This window comes from Sphaeramia orbicularis, chromosome 16 (assembly GCF_902148855.1).
Source record: "Sphaeramia orbicularis chromosome 16, fSphaOr1.1, whole genome shotgun sequence".
Classification (NCBI taxonomy): domain Eukaryota; kingdom Metazoa; phylum Chordata; class Actinopteri; order Kurtiformes; family Apogonidae; genus Sphaeramia; species Sphaeramia orbicularis.
The window spans coordinates 25,922,659-25,944,829 of record NC_043972.1 but is presented as its reverse complement, the minus strand read 5'-3'; the positions used below and the strand labels follow the sequence as shown (position 1 = coordinate 25,944,829).

The 22,171-nt window shown below is 37.2% G+C and overlaps 1 protein-coding gene across 2 annotated transcripts; it reads left to right on the top strand.

Annotated features, from left to right (window-relative positions):
• Window positions 1–1,505: 1,505 nt before the first annotated feature.
• Window positions 1,506–13,470, top strand: LOC115435886 (terminal nucleotidyltransferase 4A-like). 2 transcript variants are annotated; one of them, XM_030158497.1, is made up of 12 exons: window positions 1,506–2,414; window positions 4,905–5,028; window positions 7,262–7,308; window positions 7,814–7,934; window positions 8,052–8,159; window positions 8,250–8,378; window positions 9,244–9,457; window positions 9,757–9,883; window positions 10,059–10,162; window positions 10,281–10,471; window positions 10,639–10,776; window positions 10,956–13,470. In XM_030158497.1, the coding sequence occupies exons 1-12, from the start codon at window positions 1,720–1,722 to the stop codon at window positions 11,406–11,408; spliced, it is 2,451 nt and encodes an 816-aa protein (XP_030014357.1). In that variant the 5' UTR covers window positions 1,506–1,719; the 3' UTR covers window positions 11,409–13,470. The 2 variants fall into 2 exon arrangements, with proteins under 2 accessions (XP_030014357.1, XP_030014358.1); XM_030158498.1 differs by having other exon boundaries at window positions 1,720–2,414; window positions 10,287–10,471; window positions 10,956–11,408.
• The last annotated feature ends 8,701 nt before the right edge of the window (window positions 13,471–22,171 follow it).

Genomic DNA, 22,171 nt, shown 5'->3' with positions numbered 1-22,171 from the left:
CAATAAAAAAATGTAAACCTCTAACATTTTTAAATATGTTGTGTGGAATAAAAAACCAAATAGATTGAACGGAAGTAACATGTTTTTTTTTTGTTTTTTTTTAACTTTTGAAGGTTTTAATCCATATGCAATGATAACTAATAAACAATTTTTTAAAACAACTTTATTAACAGCATTTGAGTTTACAGTACAAAATTTTAAACAAACATCAAGATGTCAAAAGAGAAAAAGCATTTGAACGTATAAGTTTAAGAAAATAATGCATAGATTTAAAAATACAAGGCATAAAATACAAATAGTAGTAATAATAATAAAAAGTAAATAAATAAATAAATAAAGAAAGAAAAAATCTGACAAATATAAATAAATAAATGCACCAGAGAGTTCAGTCAGTATTGAAAAATTGTTTATAAATAGCCAATGTATTATTGCTTTTTTTTTTTATTTTTATTTTTTATTATTATTATTATTAGAAATGAATTCTAAAGATTTAATATAATTTTCAAATAACAGAAGTAACATGTTTTTTTTCATTTTTTATTTTTAACTTTTGAAGGTTTTAATCCATATGCAATGATAACTAATAAACAAATTTTTTAAAACAACTTTATTAACAGCATTTGAGTATACAGTACAAAATTTTAAACAAACATCAAGATGTCAAAAAAGAAAAAGCATTTGAACATATAAGTTTAAGAAAATAATGCATAGATTTAAAAATACAAGGCATAAAATATAAATAGTAGTAATAATAATAAAAAGTAAATAAATAAATAAATAAATGAATAAATAAATAATCTGACAAATATAAATAAATGAATGCACCAGAGAGTTCAGTCAGTATTGAAAAATTGTTTATAAATAGCCAATGTGTTATTTTTTTTTTTTTGTTTTTTTTTTAATTAGAAATGAATTCTAAAGATTTAATATAATTTTCAAATAACGGAAGTAACATGATTTTTTTTTTTTTTGTCTTTTTTTATTTAACTTTTGAAGGTTTTAATCCATATGCAATGATAACTAATAAACATTTTTTTAAAACAACTTTATTGACAGCATTTGAGTTTACAGTACAAAATTTTAAACAAACATCAAGATGTCAAAAGAGAAAAAGAATTTGAACATATAAGTTTAAGAAAATAATGTATAGATTTAAAAATACAAGGCATAAAATACAAATAATAGTAGTAATAATAAAAAAAAAAGTAAATAAATAAATAAATAAATAAATAAATAAATAAAAAATCTGACAAATATAAATAAATAAATGCACCAGAGAGTTCAGTCAGTATTGAAAAATTGTTTATAAATAGCCAATGTTTTATTGCTTTTTATTATTATTATTATTATTATTATTATTATCATAAATGAATTCTAAAGATTTAATATAATTTTCAAATAACGGAAGTAACATGTGTCACGCGCCGTTCGTGGTGACTTGACGTATGTGTCCGCCCACAGAGGGGTGTGTTCAAAGATTTAAATCCCTCGGACATGCGTAGATGCCGCTCCGTGCTTTTGGGTGCGCCATGTTGGCTAGCTTACATGGGGAGTGGAGTTGGGCAAGCCGCTAGAAAAACCGAACCAGTTCCCGGACATGAAGCACTTTCAGGGTAACAAGTAAATCAGCGCGGTACGGTTTATTTGTTACCTTGAACGCCGCCGTATTTAATTCGCTCGCCATTTTTCCTGCGAAGAGGTTTTGGTCGGTGAAGTCCAATGGATCCCAGGACCGTTTGGATCCAGCAGGAGCAGGACCGACCTGCCAACCCCCTGCGGATGCACATTTGGGAAAACTCTCAGGGATATGGAAGCAACTCCGGTATCGACAACCACTTTCACCACCAACGGAACTTCGCAACGCAATATACAACAAACTCCTCGGACTTTAACGGCGAGTACTGTAAAAACGTAGCGGCGCCGACGGGGGTTGTGTTCGGGAAAGTGTCGAAGCGAGACGGCGGCGTAGAGAGGGGAAGTGTCCGGAGGAAGGGCTCCCTTTCGCCGTCCTCCTCATCTCTGGACTCGGAGGCCGAAAGCTCGTCTCCCTCCGGTTCGTGTTTGCAGATCGACAATTTGAACGTAACGGAGGAGGCCAGCCGGTTTTTACACTACGACGAGCACGAGTTGAACGAGAACAATCTGAGACAGCAACGTCCCCCTCCGCTTTTTCACACTGTTCAGCAACACTGTCGCAGCATGCAACAATCTGTGGGCCACACCCCCACCGGCATGAAAAATCAGCATGGGAGCAAGCACCACCACCATCAGTCCCATTCAAGCGGCCGCAGGAGGCATCTGAACAGGGCCAACACTTTCCACGGCATCCACCCGCTCCTGTCATACAGCTGCAATGGCTACGTGGACTCATGTAGTCTGTGGAAAAGCAGGAGATACAGCCCAGGAGTGAACGGGTGAGGAGATGTAAACCAAAAAAAAAAAAGAGGGATTCTCAAGGTGAAAGCCCCTTGAGGAGACTTGAATGGATTCCAGGTGGACTCCGTTTATTAAAAAAACCAAAAAAGAAAGAAAGAAACAAGCAAGTTTTAGTAGATGCATTCACATTTCAGAATGTTTTGGATTACATTTACAATTCGATAAATATTGTCACTTTCACACATGTTGCAGTCTTAACCCTTAAAAACCAAAAGCATCTGCTGATCTAAAATGTTAACGGTTTATCTAAAAATTCTATCAATACCTATTAATGATTCAGGTAAAATGCAGTTTCTGTCATCAGATATGATCCGTCTGGACGTTACTGATTCACCAGTCAAACAAATCCATGTACTTTGACAAATGACACTGGTTTTAGACACTTGTTTCATTTCATGTTCATTTAATGATATATTTTGTAGAAAAAGTCGCTTTTCCCTAATTTTTTCTGATTTTTTTGTAATAACCTATGAATTTACTGAGCTTTTTTGAAGCCCCTTGAGGAGACTTGAATGGATGCCAGGTGGACTCCATTTATTAAAAAAAAAACAGAAAGAAAGAAAAAAGCAAGTTTTAGTAGATGCATTCAGATTTCAGAATGTTTTGGATTACATTGACAGTATAATAAATATTAAAATACTGTCACTTTAACACGTTGTACTCTTAACCCTTAAAAACCAAAAGCATCTGCTGATCTAAAATGTTAACGGTTTATCTAAAAATTCTATCAATACCTATTAATGATTCAGCTAAAATGCAGTTTCTGTCATCAGATTTGATCCATCTGGACGTTACTGATTCACCAGTCAAACAAACCTATGTACTTTGACAAATGACACTGGTTTTAGACACTTGTTTTCATGTTCATTTAATGATATATTTTGTTGAAAAAGTCACTTTTCCCTCATTTTTTCTGATTTTATGTAATAACCTATGAATTTACTGAGCTTTTATGAAGCCCCTTGAGGAGACTTGAGTGGATTCCAGGTGGACTCCATTTATTAAAAAAACAAAGAAAGAAAGAAAAAAGCAAGTTGTAGTAGATGCATTCAGATTTCAGAATGTTTTGGATTACATTTATAATATGATAAATATTAAAATACTGTCACTTTCACACATGTTGTAGTCTTAACCCAGTGTTTTTCTACCTAGGGGTCGGGACCCCACATTGGGTCGCCTGGAATTCAAGTAGGGGTCACCTGAAATTTCTAGTAATTGATAAAAATAAAATAAAAAATTAGCTACTAATAAAAAAAAAATATATGGTGAGTTGAGAGAGACAATCCCAATACCTGAAAGACATGACAAACTGCAAGTCTGAAACTGAAGCACTGTGGTACTGTTTATCTTTCAAATGTTCATTGTGGTCAGTTTCAGACGCTGCAGCTCTTTCATAATTCATCGTTTGAGTTCTTGTTTTTCAGTATTAATTGTCAGCCTAGTGAATACAAGCTGGACTGACTGTACATTTCCTGACCAAGGAAAATAAAATTCTCACTTTGTGCAGTAATCTACACCTGGCTTTTCTGCCTCCGTCCATAATAATATATATTATACAGACTAAATGTCCTGTAAAGTTAATGTTTATTTGTAACATAGTATAGCAAATTATTACATGATCAAAACAAATTAATTTCAGCTAAAAAAAAGTCTGATTTGAATGTCTGGGGTCACCAGATATTTCTGATCTTAAAATGGGGTCATGAGCAAAAAAGGTTGGGAACCACTGTCTTAACCCTTAAAAACCAAAAGCATCTACTGATCTAAAATGTTAACGGTTTATCTAAAAATTCTATCAATACCTATTCATGATTCAGGTAAAATGCAGTTTCTGTCATCAGATATGATCCATCTGGATGTTACTGATTCACCAGTCAAACCTTTTGTCATGTACTTTGACAAATGACACTGGTTGTATAGACTTGTTTTCATGTTCATTTAATGATGTTTTGTAGAAAAAGTCACTTCCCTAATTTTCTCTGATTTTTATCTAATAACCTATGAATTTACTGAGCTTTTTTGAACATGTAGGCCTTCATGATCATTAAATATAGAGAGATGCCTGATTTTCATTGAAAAATGCAGATCATTTGATAATAAATAGTAGTAAATCACTTGGGAAAGTCAAAAAGAATTATTTGGAAGTTGTGACAAAAATACATGTGGGTCTTTTAAGGGTTAATACACAATATATGTACATTAAAAAAAAAAAAAAAATTAAGATAACTTTAGATTTTTCTCGTTAATATCATCACCTTAAAATAATGGCAAAGTCAAAGTTTTTCAAAAATCAGAGAAAACTGAACCAAATATGATTATATGACATTTTTTTGTGTGATTTTAGAAAAACCTGAAAATTCAGACTTTTAAAAATGTGATGACATGTGACATGGCCTTCACAGGTCACATAATGCAGCACTATCAATGCCTCACCATGTTCTGTCCCAATTCCTTTATTTTCCCATTAGCCTTCATGAAGAGATTATGGACTTTTTCAACTTCATGTCACCACGACCAGAAGAGGAGGCAATGAGGAGAGATGTCGTGAACAGAATAGAGAGTGTCATAATGGAGTTGTGGCCTACAGCAAGGGTAAGAGGCAGACGCTTTACTGTAGGTGCTGCATGGTGAAGCTTAACAGCAAATGCAGAATCAGTGCATAAAGAGGAGGGTTTTAGCATTTCAATGGACTCTTGTAGTCATGAGTATTTTTCATATTTTTTTTTTTTTATCATGTAAATTATACTAATAAACTAGACAGTGTGAGAATGGTGGGGGTAGTGCAGCTTTCTCCTGCAACTTTCTCCCACATCAGGTATTCAACTTCTCAAATCCTCTGAGGTCACTGATTGTATCTCCATGTACAACTCAGTCGGGTTGTACAAAGGATTTTTAAAGTCTGTGAGTCAGCGAGCACCAAGGAGATGGGATTCGTACTGTATCCTTCCTCTTTCCCAGTAAATGTAAATTACACTGTAAATGTTTTATTTTACATCAAGATTTCTTAATTCACATTGTTTTTGACCAGCAGGCTTTGAGATTAATGTGACATTTATAATGATTAAAGTGACCTGTTGTAGCTATTTCTTTGCAGATTCACTTGCAAAACAGTCATAGGCTGTGTAAATCAGAGTTATAGAGTTTTACAAAGTCTATATCCAGTGTGTCTGGATGTTTACTGCTCTTCACATGTCCCGTTTGGCTATCAGCAAGTTAGTTTACATTAAACTCTAAACAAAATTGGCTAAATATAATCGTTATTTATGTCGCTCTGAATTATTTTCCACTGTATGTTGCCAACCTAATATTAGCACACAGTGAACTTTGTAACGTTGCGTTTTCTGCTTAACATCATAAACATTCAGAGTTAATCCCAGGGCTGGGGTGTCCCACTGGGCTTCACTCTGAGTTGTTTCTTTTCCTGCTCTTTTTCTCATTTTGTGTTACTCTTCCAAGGTCTGGCAGCACAAATATTTGATATTTGAAGATTCTTGATTCCTGACCAGAAATGTGTGCTGCTGATGTTCTCCAGAGATTAGCATTTAGCAAGATAATAGGCTCTTCACTTTTTCAGTTGTATTGTAGACTCCCTGCAGGGAACATTGGACTGTTTTGAGACTGTATTTGGCCTCTTGTATCAATATTTGACACTGTTCAGACCTGAACTCGTGCTAGGTCTGAACAGGATCTAAGTACAGGTGTCCAGCTCTAATGCAAAATGTGAACACACCTGGGATGCATTTTGATTTGAGCACGTTCAGAGGTGTTCTGGGCCACGTGTGTCCACGTTCTTTCATTTCTGTGAACACCAATGCATTCTGGGACAAATTGAGTGACTACTTTGCTAAGATCCTCAGTCGACACACCAACTGTGTCATTGTTGTTTTAAAGACATCTGACAACCTCATGCTTCAGTAGTGTTTTGCTGCCTGTGCACACCTGAGTGTTAGTCTACCACTTTTTTTCTCCCTGAGGAAATAGAATATCTGCAGTTTGTATACGAACCTAGTAGAAGTTCATGGGCATATTTTAAGCACTTAGAGAGTCACTAATCATCAAATCGAACATCATGCAAGAGAGCCAGTAAAACGAACGTAAAGGTCAGAGTTGTTCCATTGACATTTAAGGTGAATTGACTGACTTCACTAACAGGCAGGAAAACGTCTGACCTTCGAAGCTGATAGCAGGCACTTTTAAGCCCTACAGTGGCTTAAATTTGCAAACAACACAAAGTCGGTCTGTATATAGAGCAGAAAGTGAGATCCTGTTACATGTGATCACCCGAGATGCATTTAGAGACCTCTTTAAATGCCATGTGTGAACACAGTCTTACAGCTGTCCACTTTTGATCGGATCAGTGCGGATTCATGGCCGTTGATTCATGCTTTTGTGGAAACTTGAGAACTGTATGGGTTTTAAAAATTTTTTATTATATAATCCTGACTTGGCTTAATAGCGTTCACTTAAACCAACAGAATATTACCAAGAAACATGTGTGAAGACTTTAACATTATAACGGACTATTATTGTTATTGGATATATCAGTCTCAGAAACCCTGTATGAAAAAGCTGAAGGTTTTAAAAAAGGCTTTATTTTTTTATTTACCTGTTGCTTATCATGAGATACCAGACAGGAACCATCACCTCAGAGTTATTCTTGAGCAGTGGAGTGAAACCCTTTAGTTCCTAAATCAAAATGTTGAATTGGTTAAATGATATCAAAAGGTTTTACTCTACTGGGTTGAATGATGTTGAACTTCAAATGGTCCTAGCGTTGATTGATTTTTCTTCTTTTTTTTTTTCCCTTCTTCTTCTTCCTCTGCAGGTGGAGATATTTGGCAGCTTCAGCACAGGACTCTATTTGCCAACAAGGTAACAAGTGTTTTTGTGCTTGTCTTGTACAGGTTTACCTTACATGGGTTTGTTTGAGATGTCGTCTGAAATGTCAAACGGGGCTGCTTTTAAGGAAGTAGAGACCTATTTCTTGCTTAAGTTTGTATTTGAAGGCTACGACAATAGAATACCTCACAGTGAGTCACAGCACGGACTCTTAAATCGTTTGTCATAGACACTCTGGGTGTCAGTATACCGCATGTGTGTCATTGTGTGTACTGATGGGGAAATTACATAGCTGCTCAGTGACATTTTTACACTCTATCTCCTATATGACAGCATATTAAGTATTAAAATGCGGACCTGTATTGAAATAAGATTGTTCCTTTTTCTAAGAGTCTGTAATGGTTAAACAGTAAGGATGATGTGTGCAGTGGTATAGTTCTTTGTGTGAGCACTGCATCCATAAAAACCGCTGTACTCGGTGTGTAGATAGAATCTTCTTTCTGAGGCATAAAGCAATACATTTTGTTTCTGTTGCCAGTGACATTGACCTTGTGGTGTTTGGAAAGTGGGACCATCCCCCACTGCAGGAACTGGAACAAGCCCTGAAGAAACACAATGTGGCCGGCCCACATCCCATCAAGGTCCTCGACAAAGCTACAGTAAGTCACGTTTGACTTATTTTCGTAACGCATTGGGTTTTAATCCAGCGTGTAATCAGCTGTTTGTTTTTTTTTTCACTGATTTACTGATGCTGTTGATCTTTGCCCTCCTCACAGGTGCCAATCATTAAGCTCACTGACCATGAAACTGAGGTAAAAGTAGACATCAGCTTCAACGTGGAGACAGCTGTCAAAGCTGCTCAGTTCATCAAGAGCTACCTTAAAGTAAGTCTGTGTTTCCTATTATTAAAAAGGGGTGAAACCACAAACTGTAGCCTTTGTGGTGTCGCTTATGTTTGTCTTCCTCTCTTGTAGAAATACACGGTTCTGCCCCCCCTCATCTTTGTCCTGAAGCAGTTCCTACTGCAGAGGGATCTGAATGAAGTCTTCACTGGCGGCATCAGCTCTTACAGCCTTATACTCATGGCCATCAGTTTTCTGCAGGTACACACAAATATCTGTCCTACTGAAATACTTTTACATCAGGGTTTCTGCAGGTCATTGAAAAGCATTAAAAGTCATTAAACAGATTTTGTGAAAATTAAGGCCTTAAATGGCATTAAAAAGCATTAAATTCAATGTCTAGAGGCAAAAAAGTAAAAAAGTAAATACACTTGATGGGAAAAAAAACATTGTTATTCACGATTTATTTTGATTATATAAACATTTAATAATTTTGATTGGAAGTATAGTGTGATGATTGACAGGCAGAACCCTTTAATTGGCTATTGTTTATGGCCAATGCACAAAGTCACAACACCGGATGCTTGGAATGCAATGTGCTGTGAGCGTGCTCATGCTTTGGCGAAAGAGTGGAGGGAATATAAGCAAATGTCGGAAAAATGGGAAAATGCAAGTTTGAGCAGAAGTGATTGGAGGAGGAACTATTCAGAACCTGGTTAAAGCCTGTCGACGGTAAACCGTCATAAAACTATATATAAAAGTGTATCTGCAGTTGAACATGGGCATTAAATTTGTTTAAAGTGGCATTAAAAAGCATTAAATTAGATTTTCTGATACCTGCAGAAGCCCTGTACATGCACCCTTTTTTTTTTTTAAGGAAAATGTTGGTTTTGTTGCCACAGTTTTTGTCAAATCGGTAATTTTCTCTTGATGTAAAACTTGTCTCTGACTTTCTGATAAACTGGATATAATGACACTAATTACATAATATACAGTGTTGAAAACACGTGAAAAGTAATGCAGTGTTAAAATTAAGCCATTTATGGATTTTGTGCTGGTCTTGGAATGTTGGTCAAGGTAACTTTTAAAGTAAGTAGTAAATAAATCTGTGTTTGGTCATCCACAGCTGCATCCTCGGATCGACACACGACGTGCAAACATCAACCTGGGCATGCTGCTCATCGAGTTCTTTCAGCTCTACGGTCATGATTTCAACTACTTTAAGACTGGCATCAGGGTGAAGAATGGAGGAGCGTACCTGTCCAAGGAGGAGATGCTCAAATCTTTAGGAAGCGGGAACAGGCCGTCGATGCTCTGCATAGAAGATCCGATACAGCCAGGTCAGACATATATGAAATGAGGAAATGGGTAAAATAAGAGATGGGGGTTAATAAGACTTTTGGACAATGCAAAATGAGATGCATATATATATATGATCAAAATAATAAAATGCTGCTTGTATGTACAGTACTGTGTATGCTATTGCACAGGCATAAAATCCACTTTGGCAGAATGGTTTTGGACCAAAGTCAATAATGTGGGATCATGTTGTGTCCAGGGGCTCTGGAAACTTACCTTTTTTATATTCTGTAACCGTGTTTGTGTGTAATAACCATGTTTTCCACTCTGATCTTCACAGGAAATGATGTCGGTAGGAGTTCATACGGTGTCCTGCAAGTGAAGCAGGTTTTTGACTTCGCCTACATGGTGCTGAGCCACGGAGTGTCCCCTCTAGCACGAGCTTGCCCCAACAAAGAGTACGACAGGTTGGTTTCTTGGATAATTCTGTGTTCTACCCAGATGTGCTTCCATGACAATTAATAAAAGGAATATGTCTTTTTTACCCATATTTGACTTGAGTAAAGGGGTACATTATTTTATGACACGTTTTGTTGCCAATTGTCTGTCATTAGAGTTTAAACACATGGTTTTGTCTTGCAGTACGTTAGGACGCATTATCAAGGTTGGCGAGGAGGTGTTGGCCTACAGGGACTGGACAATCAAGAAATGGGGAGCGAAGCAATATGCTAAGCCAGAAAACCACGGTAAATGAATTAGATGTAAATCAGCTGTATTTTACGGCTCTCTTAAAAGCAAGATGTAGCATATGTACTGAAATTCCACACTGAAAGCATTGTGTTTAATTAATAGTATTCTCCTCAGTTGTAGATTTGGAAACCTGTGAGCAGGATCTTGCTAGACTCATGCTGGTTTCTGTGGAGGATCAAAGAGACACCTCCTCCCCCCTCAGTGCTGACTCCCCCTCACCTTCTCCAGTCTTCCTCCCGAGTCCTCAACACCATTCATCTTCGTCGTCAGCATGCTCGCTCTCCTCTTCTTCAGGGAGTGACATCGTAAGACTGAGAAGCTTCTAATTCAATTGTTGAACGTTAAATAAATGAATAAATCATCATGTTGTTTTAAAGGAGTTTTACATCGTGTTGTGTGAACTAAATTATTCAAAGATGGAGTGTGTTTCCTTGTTATACTCATCACATGTTTTCTTTTTGTACATCTTCAGGAGTCTGATTTACCTCCAAGCACTAATGCTCCTATCCAAGTCAACCCTCTCACCCTGGCCTCAGTCCATTCAGTTTTCCAGTTGGCTACTGACCTGAGACCTGCACTTCCTGCTGGTTTTATCCACACCACACCTCAGGTTGGTTTAATCTTTTTCTGTGATCTGAAGAACTATCTTTTCATCAGGCTTATATTTACAAACACAATTGATTGGAAAAAATATTTAATTTGTTTTTTGATTTCAGCAACATCGGCACAATTTTTTTTTTTTTTTTAAGTGCATTTCTTATGTAATAATGCTGTTTTAACCTTTTCCAGGTCCAGATGCCCCTCCCTGATAGCATGACCCTCCCCTCTCTCTCTGATTGCCAGTTCTACCATGACAATCCACCTTCCATCAGTGTTGTGCACCGTCATACATCACAAGCTGCCCAAGCTCCTCAGCACACCATCTCCACAAGCCCCCTACCGAGCCCCATCCACCAGCTCCACCACGCTCAGGTAGGAGGGCAGCAGAGCAACAGCTACACCATAAAATCCAACTCTACTGGCTCAGCTGAGCCGCACAAATTTGGCTTCAAGCACAACCACGGTGGTAACGTCAGAGGTCAAAATTATCCTCAAGGTAACTTCAGCCCCCAGCGACGGTTTGTTCCCCAGAGTCACAATTCGGCTCCGGGTTTTAGGAACCAGCAGCAGCCGCAGTACAACCGCAACACCTGGCGGCGCAGAAAGAGGGACAATCTTCAGACTCTCGACCAGAGTAGATGAAAGGTTAAAGCAGCATGATTTTACCTTGTGAAAGACTTACCTAGGTCTACTATGACTATTACAGCTGAAGGTCTCAAGAACTGCAAGTTCAGTCTTGTGAGTGATTCATGAAACACCTGTTTTTGTTTTTGACTGAGCCTCGGAAGGCTTGACTTTCCCAGAATACCCAAGTCAATTCAGGTCATTTCCCACTGTACAAGCTGAGAATGGTAGATTTTTGGCTAGCCACATCCAAAGCACCTAGTGATGTTACGAAGTTCCTGCAGGTCAAGGATGTCTGCGAAAGGCCTCATGTCCAAACTGTGATTATATTGTAACATCCGTGTCAGTTCACTGGCAGTCAGAACGTAAGCTCTTCCTTCACATTTTGATGCACACCAGCACAGACTTGAGTTGACTGTGGAATTACTGTTTCCCAGACTGGGTCCCCTCACCAGTGTCACTTCCCAGCAGCTAAAAACAAACTGGCTGGTGGGCTCAAGAATTGAGTCTCCAAGCAGCATCATGTGCCATAGTCTTGAACAGGTTTATCAACTTCCGCCTGAACTCTCTTGGCGTTGTGACTCTTGCTGGGTCTTTTTGATCAGGTTTTGGGCTGACCTCGTCTTCTTACTTCAAATCTCCATTCGCTTTGTTCATAATCCAGCTTTGACTATCATCTACAACTGGTACCCTGGACTGAAGCAAAGCACTAACTTCCTACCTATGCAGCGCAACGCTGACTTGGTGTATTTAGGTGTGATGGCACAAAACGGACCTTGTCTCAAGTGCTTAAACTGTGATTACTTATTTTGAATGTACCAAGTGTTTATTTTTGTATGCGACTGTTCATTTGTTTTTGTCACTAAGGGTTTTCTTGTTCACATTGGCACTATTTTGTTTTGTACCTTAGTTTGTTGCATTTATGTGCAATAACAACTTGCTTTTAATTTATTTCACGTTTTAGTTTTATTTTAGGGGTTCTCCCCACTATTTTTCTTTATTTTTAGACATCAAACAGTGCAATAGATGGATTGAAGGGCCTTGAAGAAATGATTGTGTGTGTACCGCTTTCTGACAGAAGGGGGAGCTATGGTATTGCAACATGAGAAATGTGCCAAAAAGCCCATGATGCCAACACTTTACTCGTGTTTAGTTTACCACTGCATTATCACTTGAAATTTTTGCCTGTCCAAATGTGTTTTTTTTTTTTTTTCCCCCCACCACCTGTTCTCATTTGAAACACCACTCTATTCAGTAGTTTGACTTTTACTTGGGTGTGAATCCTCTTGGTATTCTGTTGGCAGTATTGAGGAGATGCTCCCTTCGCAGTGTTTACGCATGTCATTACGAAAATAGTTGGTGCTACTTATTACCAGCAAAAGTGCTTGATTTCTGCCTTATATCTACTTTAATTCTGTTAGAGCAACAGCTTAACTGCCTTCTCAAATGACCAAATATGCCCTTTTTTTCTGATGTAACCAGAGCTTTGTGTTTGTTTGTCAGCACTGCCAGTTTTACCCCAATGTTTCATTTTTACATGCAGCTTCTAGGTGTGGGCCTCAGTCAACGGCTCCTGTTGTTAGCTTTAGCATCATGTCACATCTTCTAAGTGGACATTTAGAAATACCAAGAGGTCAGTGTCGTTTCACAGGGGGTTCCTCTCCCTCATTCAAAGTCAGTATTTCTAAGACAAGGTTCCAAAGCTGCACAGTTTTGCACAGCAATCCATTAAAGGACTTGAGCTTGGGACATCAGATTCACTATTAAGGAATTTTTTGGTTAAAGATCTGTTCTTTAACAAAGCTAGAATGTGAAGCCCTTTCAAGAGGCTGTGATTGTTGTACCACCCTGTGAACCAAACTGATTGGACTTGATACTGCATTAGCATTATCCCCTCGTTTTCAGTGCAGCTTTTTATTATGCCTCCTAGAGGATAATCGCTATGTCGTTCTGCCAAGAACCAAATCCCCAGCTCATACATGTCATTAAGGATGGGTTGTAACGTGTAAATGACTATAGATGTGTACCTTGTTTTTTATGTAAATTTTTCTATTTTTTTAATAAACATTTTAAAACTGGATTTCTGGTTTGGTTGGTTCGAGCTTTGTTTTACCATTGGATTATGGGTAAGAAAAACAGGAATTCTTCTGTGTTTGTGAGAAATAAAATTCTACAGAGGGTGAATCAACCTGGACAATATGGCCCAAAAAGCACAGTCATGTGACATTACCAGAGTACTAAAAGTGAATCTACCCAATTTGCTCAAAGTAATATTACCATTGTAGGAAATAAAGTGATTTGCAATTAGGCCTTGAGTTTTATTTGTTTATTCATGGAAAGTATGCAGATTGTTTTTATATGAAAATGCATAATTCAGACATACAGACTGAATGTATTTTACACAATGTAACTACATACAAGATATGATACACACGATTGGACCTTTTCCTTTGCAGCTATATAATTGCACAGGATAACATCACGACTGCCGTTTGATTAATTAAAATTGTCCTTTTCATTTAAAAAAAAATCCCCAAAAAAGAAAGCCGTTCTGGTTAATTGTGTTTTTTTTTTTAACTTTTTGTACTTTCAGAGCATGACCAACGTTAAATGTTCAGCCAAACTGTTGAGCAGGTGAGAAGTCATTTGAAGTGTGCTTAAACCTTGAAGCTATTATCAAAGCTGACTTCATTAAACATGACTCATTCATATTTCTCAGAATCTGGATGATGAACATTGTCTGAATTATTGGAGAGAGCAGGTAACCATTGGCCAGTAATTTAAGTTAATACAGGTTTTCTAACTGAACAGAACTAATTCCACATTGACAGTGCTAGTGCTAGCTGTTCAGGTTAATTTTCTAAAAGCAGCCAAATTCAGATTACACAGTTAAACAGTTACAGACTGGAGTTGAGCTACAGGCACCAAGGCAGTAGAGTTACAAGTGTTTAGATTATTCCCTTCAGTAAAAGTACGAATACATACATACTAATACATTCAAAACCTTTAAAATACCTAAGAACATTATTGTACATTTCTTTGTTTTGTCTTGTGTGGAGTCTTATCTAGTGTTAGTGAACTAAATAAAGGTTGTGGGTAGTAACACAGTGCAAGTACAACTGACTCCATGTTGAATTAATTTCATTTCTTTCAACCAAAAAAAAACCAACCCCAAAATAATGACAGAAAATGCAGTTTCAAGATTTAAACACACAAATACTTAGAAACACTAAAAATATGGGGAAAACCAAATACATTGCTCAAAGTTTGTACATTATAAATTGCAAAAATAAATCTTTTCGTACATTATTAGCAATATTCAAAGTGACATACAAAGGTCCCTGTTAGTGTTTTTAATATTCTATAATGTTTTAAATTCACATACATGTTGTATTTGGCCAACTTTATAGGATAAAAGTGACGTTCTCAAGTGTAGTAAGTTGTAGTGATGAAAAAGTCCCATGAATTCTGATCTGATTGTTGAGAATGAGATCACACTGAATAATATACATACGGAAGTGAACAGAGTCATGTGATTTATGCCATTTTTGTAATTTTTTCATAAGAGGTGAATGATCAGGTTTGGGCCACTTCTATTTGTCCTGCAGTATGAACACAACCTGGGAGGCATGGTGATGAATCTGATGTCATGTAATTCGTCTTTTTCCCTGAGGGGGGCACTGGTGGACCATCACTAGGCTAAGCTGTGTCCAACCTTCACCCTTTGGATATTATCAACAGGGTGCAGGAGAGGAAAAAGTGGCAGAAATGAGAGCTCAAACAAAACCTCCCTTCTGGAAGTTCAATCATCTGAAGATTAGTGGTTGAAAGTGTTTTTATTATTATTATTATTAATAAATTTTATTGCAGGTAAAGCTGAGGCAAAAGAATATCCCCTTTTACCCTGCCTCAACTCGAACTGCTGACAAAAACAGTGGGAAATTAGATCCTGTTTTTATGTCGTCAACCACTTTTTTGGATCTGTTTATAATGATGATTAAATAGTCGTGATACGATTTTTCATGGGCAATGTTCAGAATATTATTTAAACCTGGTCCTTTTTTCCTGAGGGACATAATAACCAGATTAGACAAACAGAGCCACATTCATCCTGAACAGAAAAAAACTACAGATACAACAAATGCACATGGAATGTGGACATATGGACATGTCTTGTCTATTGATGAAAGATGCAGGTTTTAATACACATTAGATTTCTTTACTGTCTTTTCTGTTGTATAATGTATTGAAGTGCATAGTCCAAGATTACTGGACCCATGGGAGAAAAAAGCCAAGGAGTGATATGACCTAGAAGAATCCACCAGTAGAAGAAGAAACCAAAAAAAAAAAAAAGGAAAATATATAAGAGTTACATGATGTTTAGTTTATTTCAGACACAAAAATACGTTTGGTTTTTTTTTAACATGAATTATGGGAGATGAATTAGCACTTATGACTAAATTATTATGGCACATTTGAAGCCTTTTTTAACCAAACAGATATTCCATTTCACTGCGGACAGAACGTTTTTGATCAATAAAAATACGGAAAATAAAGCTAGAAATATTGACAAACTGTAATAAGAAAATGAATACATTCTGGCATAAGTTTGGAAAACAATCACTGTGATTGGAACAAAATGTTGGTGGGTGCCACCCACCACCCCTGTGAACGGACAACATGTGCTGTCGGGCTTTGGACGGACATTGTCCCACAGCCTTGACATGAGCCTGCAGTTCCTACACCTATCAGGATAGGACAGACATTGTCCCCCCATCCTGGTTCAAAGGTCACCATACATTTTTTACACTGTTACCACTCCGTGTTCTATATTCTGGTATGTTAACGCAGATGAACAGCCAAAGTCGGTTTTCAGGATCCAGGAAAGTGGATGGCCTTTCTTGTCTTTGTTGGTCCTTCTTATTCCAGTCCTCATAGACAGTTTACAACTGACTGTGGCATAAAAACACAGAGTGAAACTAAAAAATACAACAGAAAAACAAAGTGGACATCAGTTTCATGTTGGGACTAACTATATACATCTGGGCAGTTTAACAGAATGCATTGGTTAAACAGCGATAATTAGCAATCTTTTTATATGTAAATCAGTGTTGTTAACACCCGTTGATACACATATCCATTTTATATTTATTATAATCTGTAAATAATGGAATTATACTTTAAATCCATTAATTTTATTAATGATAAAATAGGTATTCACATATACATACACACACTTTTCATTAGTGCACTTGCTATTTCTGTAAGTATGTTATTTTGGCTTAATTTCTAGAGAATATAGGTTGTTTAGTCTAGTCCTTCATTCTTCGACACATCCCAACACTATAACATATTTGTTACAGGTGCCTAACCCATGTGAATGAAACAATAAACACAAGAACAGATTTTTGACCAAGTGTATTGAATTTACAACTAAAGAAAAGTGGATTACACCACTAAAAATTCCCATACACATATACAAAATGTCAAAGTCTCTGGCTCTTGCAGGAGAGGATATCGAGGAGTCACCGCTTCCTCTTTTTTTTTTTTTTTTTTTATCTCCGCCAACCACTGTTCTTTAGGTAGAGCCTCTGCCTTTTTTACTCACAACAGAGGATGAAGAAGGGCTGGGGGTCCTCATGGAGGAAACAACAGTGGGGGTCCTCATGGAGAATGGGGGGTAGGAGGCTTCACAGAGGCCATAGATGAGGTCCTCAGAGAGAACAGTGGAGTTAGGCCAGGTGGTGCAGGGCTTGGCGTCCTGGGTGATGGTGGAGGAGAAGGGCTAGGGCTGCGGCTCACTAAACTGAGCTTAAGTAATGCTGACTTGGACCCCCCAAAGCATGACTTTGTGAACTACAAAAAGAAACAATTTGTTGCATCATGACTGAGGTTACATAGAGTCTTATATTTTAGCAAAGGTGATGTGTCCATCAATGAGCAGGTGTGTGGGGGTGTATAGGCAGCATGTGTATGTGCTGTGGGTGTGTTAGTAAACACTTGTGCGTGGGTGTTTGCCTATGATAAGCCTGCCAGATGATACATGGTAATTATAAGAGCACAATGAAATGCAGAGGATGATTCTCGGTCACAAAGACTATTATTCACCTTGGACAAAGTTGGGGGAGAAAGGACCGTGACCTGCGGCGGGCCCGGATGCTGCAGCGGCGGCGGGCCCTGATGCTGATGCAGCGGTGGCGGGGCCAGATAATGCTGCAGATGCTGGAGCTGGAGTGGATGTAGCAGGGCCAGATGATGCAGGGCCAGGCTGGACAGACAACAGCAAGGTGGTAGATGCAGAGCAGCATGGCAGCATGAGTGATGCATCAGAACAGTATACGTGTTACATCATAATACCATTGTTTATTTCAAATAAGGCCTGAACATATTCCGTCACAGCTGATGAGAGAATAGCTCATGCCTACAGGTCACACCCATGCTTATGTTCACGTCACAACAGCACACCTCATGAGATCCCATTACATTAATATACTGTAGTTTAATTCTCTCTGCTACGATAAAAAGTGTTTTTCTCCCTCCCCTATTCCTTTCAATAGTATGACTAACTGGCATTCAAACAAAGCTTATTGCTAGCTAAATGATGCCATGGCAATATGATAAGCTCCAACATTGCATTTTCCTTCAAACTCAACTTTAAACTATTAAATGTTGTTTGTAAACTTGTATTTCTAAGCACTATTATCACTAGCTTGAGCCCATTGCCTGAGGCTACATCCAGCATAAACAAGCTGAAGCATACAACCGGCAAAACACAACCAAAGAAAAAATCAGAAATATCCTTCTATCTCAACTGTTGACATGTATTTAAGGTGGGTTTAATTCATACATTGTGATGAAATGCCATAGTGAAGGGACAAGACGTAAAATTTAGAGAGCGTTAGCATTAGCGACTGTTAGCTAATGCTAACGCGATATAACCTAAGTTGACACTTGAAAACACTGCTTTTTAAGCGGGGAAGACCATAGCTTTTGCATGATCAAGTGACAATAAAGTAAACATATCAAGAATAAACAACTTACTTTGTTCCGGAGTGCGCAGATCGGCGCTTGTGGTCATCCAGATTCACAATGGATTAAGCAGCTGAGTGGCCGGGTCCATTGTCCACTCATAATGTGACTAGTGTAGTAGGTGGCAAATGCTACATATACATATACACAAAAAAAAATAAAGAAATTAATAAATAAATAAATAAATAAATATATATATATATATATATATATATATATATATATATATATATATATATATATATTTGTTTTATTATTGAAACAGACACCCCCCCCCCAAATCTTTCTTTTGTTAACTACTTAAGATAATCTAAGTTGAAGTACAGTTTTGACATTGGGTCAATACTGTAGTACGTCAATAGAGGGTATGCACGTGACGTCACCGCGGTTACACCCACTGAGTGGCAGAAAGAGGGGGATGAGTAGCAGCTTTGGCTTGAATACTGCGAAAACTTTAGAACAATCTAAAAAATGGGGAAGAGCTGTTGTGCCACTCATTGCACAAATAGGTTTAAAAAGCACTTGGAGCTATCGTTTTAGCGGCTACCTAAAGCCAAAGACAGAAGAAGCAGATGGATCGCTGCAATTCGTAGAAATAAGTGGAATCCAGGCAACGAAACCTGGATTTGTGGTTGCCATTTCGTGTCAGGTAACGTTAATTTATGCTATATTCTTGTGTAAAATCATACCTTAAATTACATATCATTTTGGCTAACGTTACTTCTTAGTAAAGCTCTTCATGCTAGCACCTGCCATTTAGTTCTATATTTCATAACTGAAACATTTTTGTCTTCTATTGTGTGATTCTGAACCTTGTGGTCTACATGATTTGTAAACTAGCTTAAACTGAGGCTAACCTAGTTTTCCAAATAAGGGGGTACTCTAGCACAAAGCTGTTGTAGCTGTGTTGTATCAAGTATTTGATGTTAACTCTACTTAAATCTCCACAGTACCAGTAGATCATCCACTCACTTGGGTCAATACTAAGGGTTCAACTCCAGTAAATCAGTAGTGAACTGTGAGCACTACTGCTGAGCCTTTACCTTGGCAATCACCGCCAAGAAAATACGTCTGCACTGACATAAAACCTCAAAAACAATAGTATGTTGAATTGAAAGCACTCACCAGCTGTAATCCTCTAAGTAACGATGACGAGGATGTCAACAACTTTGTCTTTTGTAGCTTTCAGCCTTTGCATTGTGGATTTTCCCGGCGTTGAAATCAGGTTCATATAAATGTCAGAATACGTGATTTCTGGCCACATATCAATGTTCGTAGACCATTGTTGTTTGGTAGCTTGTATGGATCCATGTCCAGTCCAACTGTCTTTAATTTCATGTTATATTCCACATTTTTCCCGGTCTGGTTGTAGTTACTGCTATGCTCCGCCATGTTGAGCTGGTTTGTTTTTGCCACCCAGTCTGACTTAGAGGGGCGTGGCCCAGGGGGGAAGTGACGTAAGTGCATTCACTCTATAAATCGCGCTATTCCGCTCATGCGCAGCTCATTATCAAATGAGTGGTGGCTGGAATAACGTTGAAGCTTTTGGTCCTCTCTCTTATTAATCCACAGGTATGTTCAAACTTGTTTTTCCATGGTCAGCTTCACTGAATACCTAATGTTGGTGCTTCGTAGCATGTTCGGTAGAGTTTTAATTAGGTTTCGAGATGTATTTCAAGTACAGAGGTTATTTTTGTCAGTCTAGGTCCCAGCCGCGACCGCCATCTTGTACAGTTACCTCTGTGAGTTTCTGTTATCACAGTGTTTTTGTAAGTGTAAGTTACAGACATTATCTTGAGTTAACATAAGTAAACGTTTTGCAAACATTGTTTATGAGTTTAAAGCCAGTTAGCAGTGAGTAAATGATATGCCATTTGCAAGTTAGTTTCACTTTCAGCCGCTCATAACCGGCCGTTTTCGGCCATTTTATCAGACAGTAAAGTACAAGTCTAACATTCAGTCGCTCATCAACTGGTGGTTGTCGCGCCATTTTGTCAGACAGTTAAGTGCAAGTTTAAGACAGTGTTGTGTAAATGCTGCAGAAGGTTTCGTGACCATCATATCCACATAGCATGAGTGTTATTGTATTGTATGTGTTGAAATGTGAGTGAATGTAAGTATTTGAGTTCACTTTTTTTTTTTTGGGGTAATATTATTTCTGTACAGTTTCATATTATAATTGAGTCAATTATTATTTATGTGGAATATATTTTAAATTATTCTGAGTTCATGTGCACTTAATTTACTTTAGGTTTGATATGGTTTATTGCCAATTAGATTTTTACACTGATTTTGTTTATGTAATGTATTTTTATATAAATGTGGATAATGAACTTTAAACCAAAAAGCTTTTAGATAGCTGACATGATGGAAATGTAGCTGAGTTTTATGCAGTTTATTCAATATTAAATGAGCGGTGACTGGAACAACATGCTAACTTTTGATCCTCTCTTATTAACCCACAGTCCACACACTTCTCATTTGATTGGCTACACAGTGCACCCTTGCCTGTGTAACCTTTGCTGCCAGTCCAGATTTCCCCTAGGTCTGGTGCCGGTAACACTGGCTCTCGTCCATTCTCACAATGGAAAGCTCTTTCCACGATTGGACGGAAAGATAGGGGGAAGACAGCCGAACCTGATCCAGGTAGAGCCACGGCAGCCAAGTAAGACACAAATAAAGCATGACTGACTGTGTAATAACCATTTTTTAATCTTGTACATGTGTATTTACTTTTAACATGAATTATGGCAGGTGAATTAGCACTTATTTATGGCTAAATTATTATATTTTGTTGTTGTTATTATTATTATTATTATTATTATTATTATTATTATTATTATAGTTCATTATTATTATTATTATAGTTCATTATTATTATTATCATTATTATATTACATTTGAAGCCTTTTTAACCAAACATGTTCCATTTTACTGAGGACAGAACGTTTTTGGTCAATAAAATTTGGAAAATAAAGCTAATAAGAAAATAAATACATTCTGGCATAAGTTTGAAATACAATGCGATAGGAACAAAAGAAGAACTAAACAGATTAAACAGTGTTAATTCCATATGCACATCAGCGTTGTTAACACCCATTTTTATTAGCATTTTTAACATGGCTACATTAACCCTTTCATGCACGAATTATGAGAACCTTAATCAAAATTTTTTCCTGAGTGTTTTTATTCCTCTTTAGGCATGAAAAAAACAATGTGATAGAACATTTTCTTCTGAAAAATAAATAAATAAAATAAAATAAAAATAATTTGGAAAAAAAAAAAATTAAAAATACATTTACAAAAGTAATGACAAAAAAAAAACAAAAAACCTCTTACCTATTTTTCATGAAGTTGCCAAAATATCCACTCAGCTGGACACCACACGTTTAATTTTTGATGCACAGAAACATGTATTTACTGATAAATTGTGTGAAAACTATGGGGAAGACTTGTGATTCTGGGGGTTTATCCTCAGGAGAGATCTACATAATGTTACCAATTTATGTCAGAAAAGATATGTAGTGTCTTAAAACTTTAATAAAGATATGTGCAAGAAAAAAACAAATAACAAAACAAACAAAAAAAAACAACAACGAAAAGGTCAACAAAATCCATGAATATACAAGAGAACAGCTGTAGAATAGCTGTCCACTGTAGTGACCACTATGCATGAAAGGGTTAAACACTCACACTACATGACTGGGACAGAGCAGGATTTGAATCACCAATCTTTCAATTACTGACCATGC

What these genes read in the sequence shown, in the direction of transcription:
- LOC115435886 (XM_030158497.1), top strand. Translation starts at nt 1,720, where the DNA reads ATGGATCCCAGGACCGTTTGGATCCAGCAGGAGCAGGACCGACCTGCC. An exon ending in AGTTGTGGCCTACAGCAAGG is followed by an intron (nt 5,029 to 7,261) that starts GTAAGAGGCAGA and finishes CTTCCTCTGCAG; the next exon opens with GTGGAGATATTTGGCAGCTT. An exon ending in AGGTCCTCGACAAAGCTACA is followed by an intron (nt 7,935 to 8,051) that starts GTAAGTCACGTT and finishes CCCTCCTCACAG; the next exon opens with GTGCCAATCATTAAGCTCAC.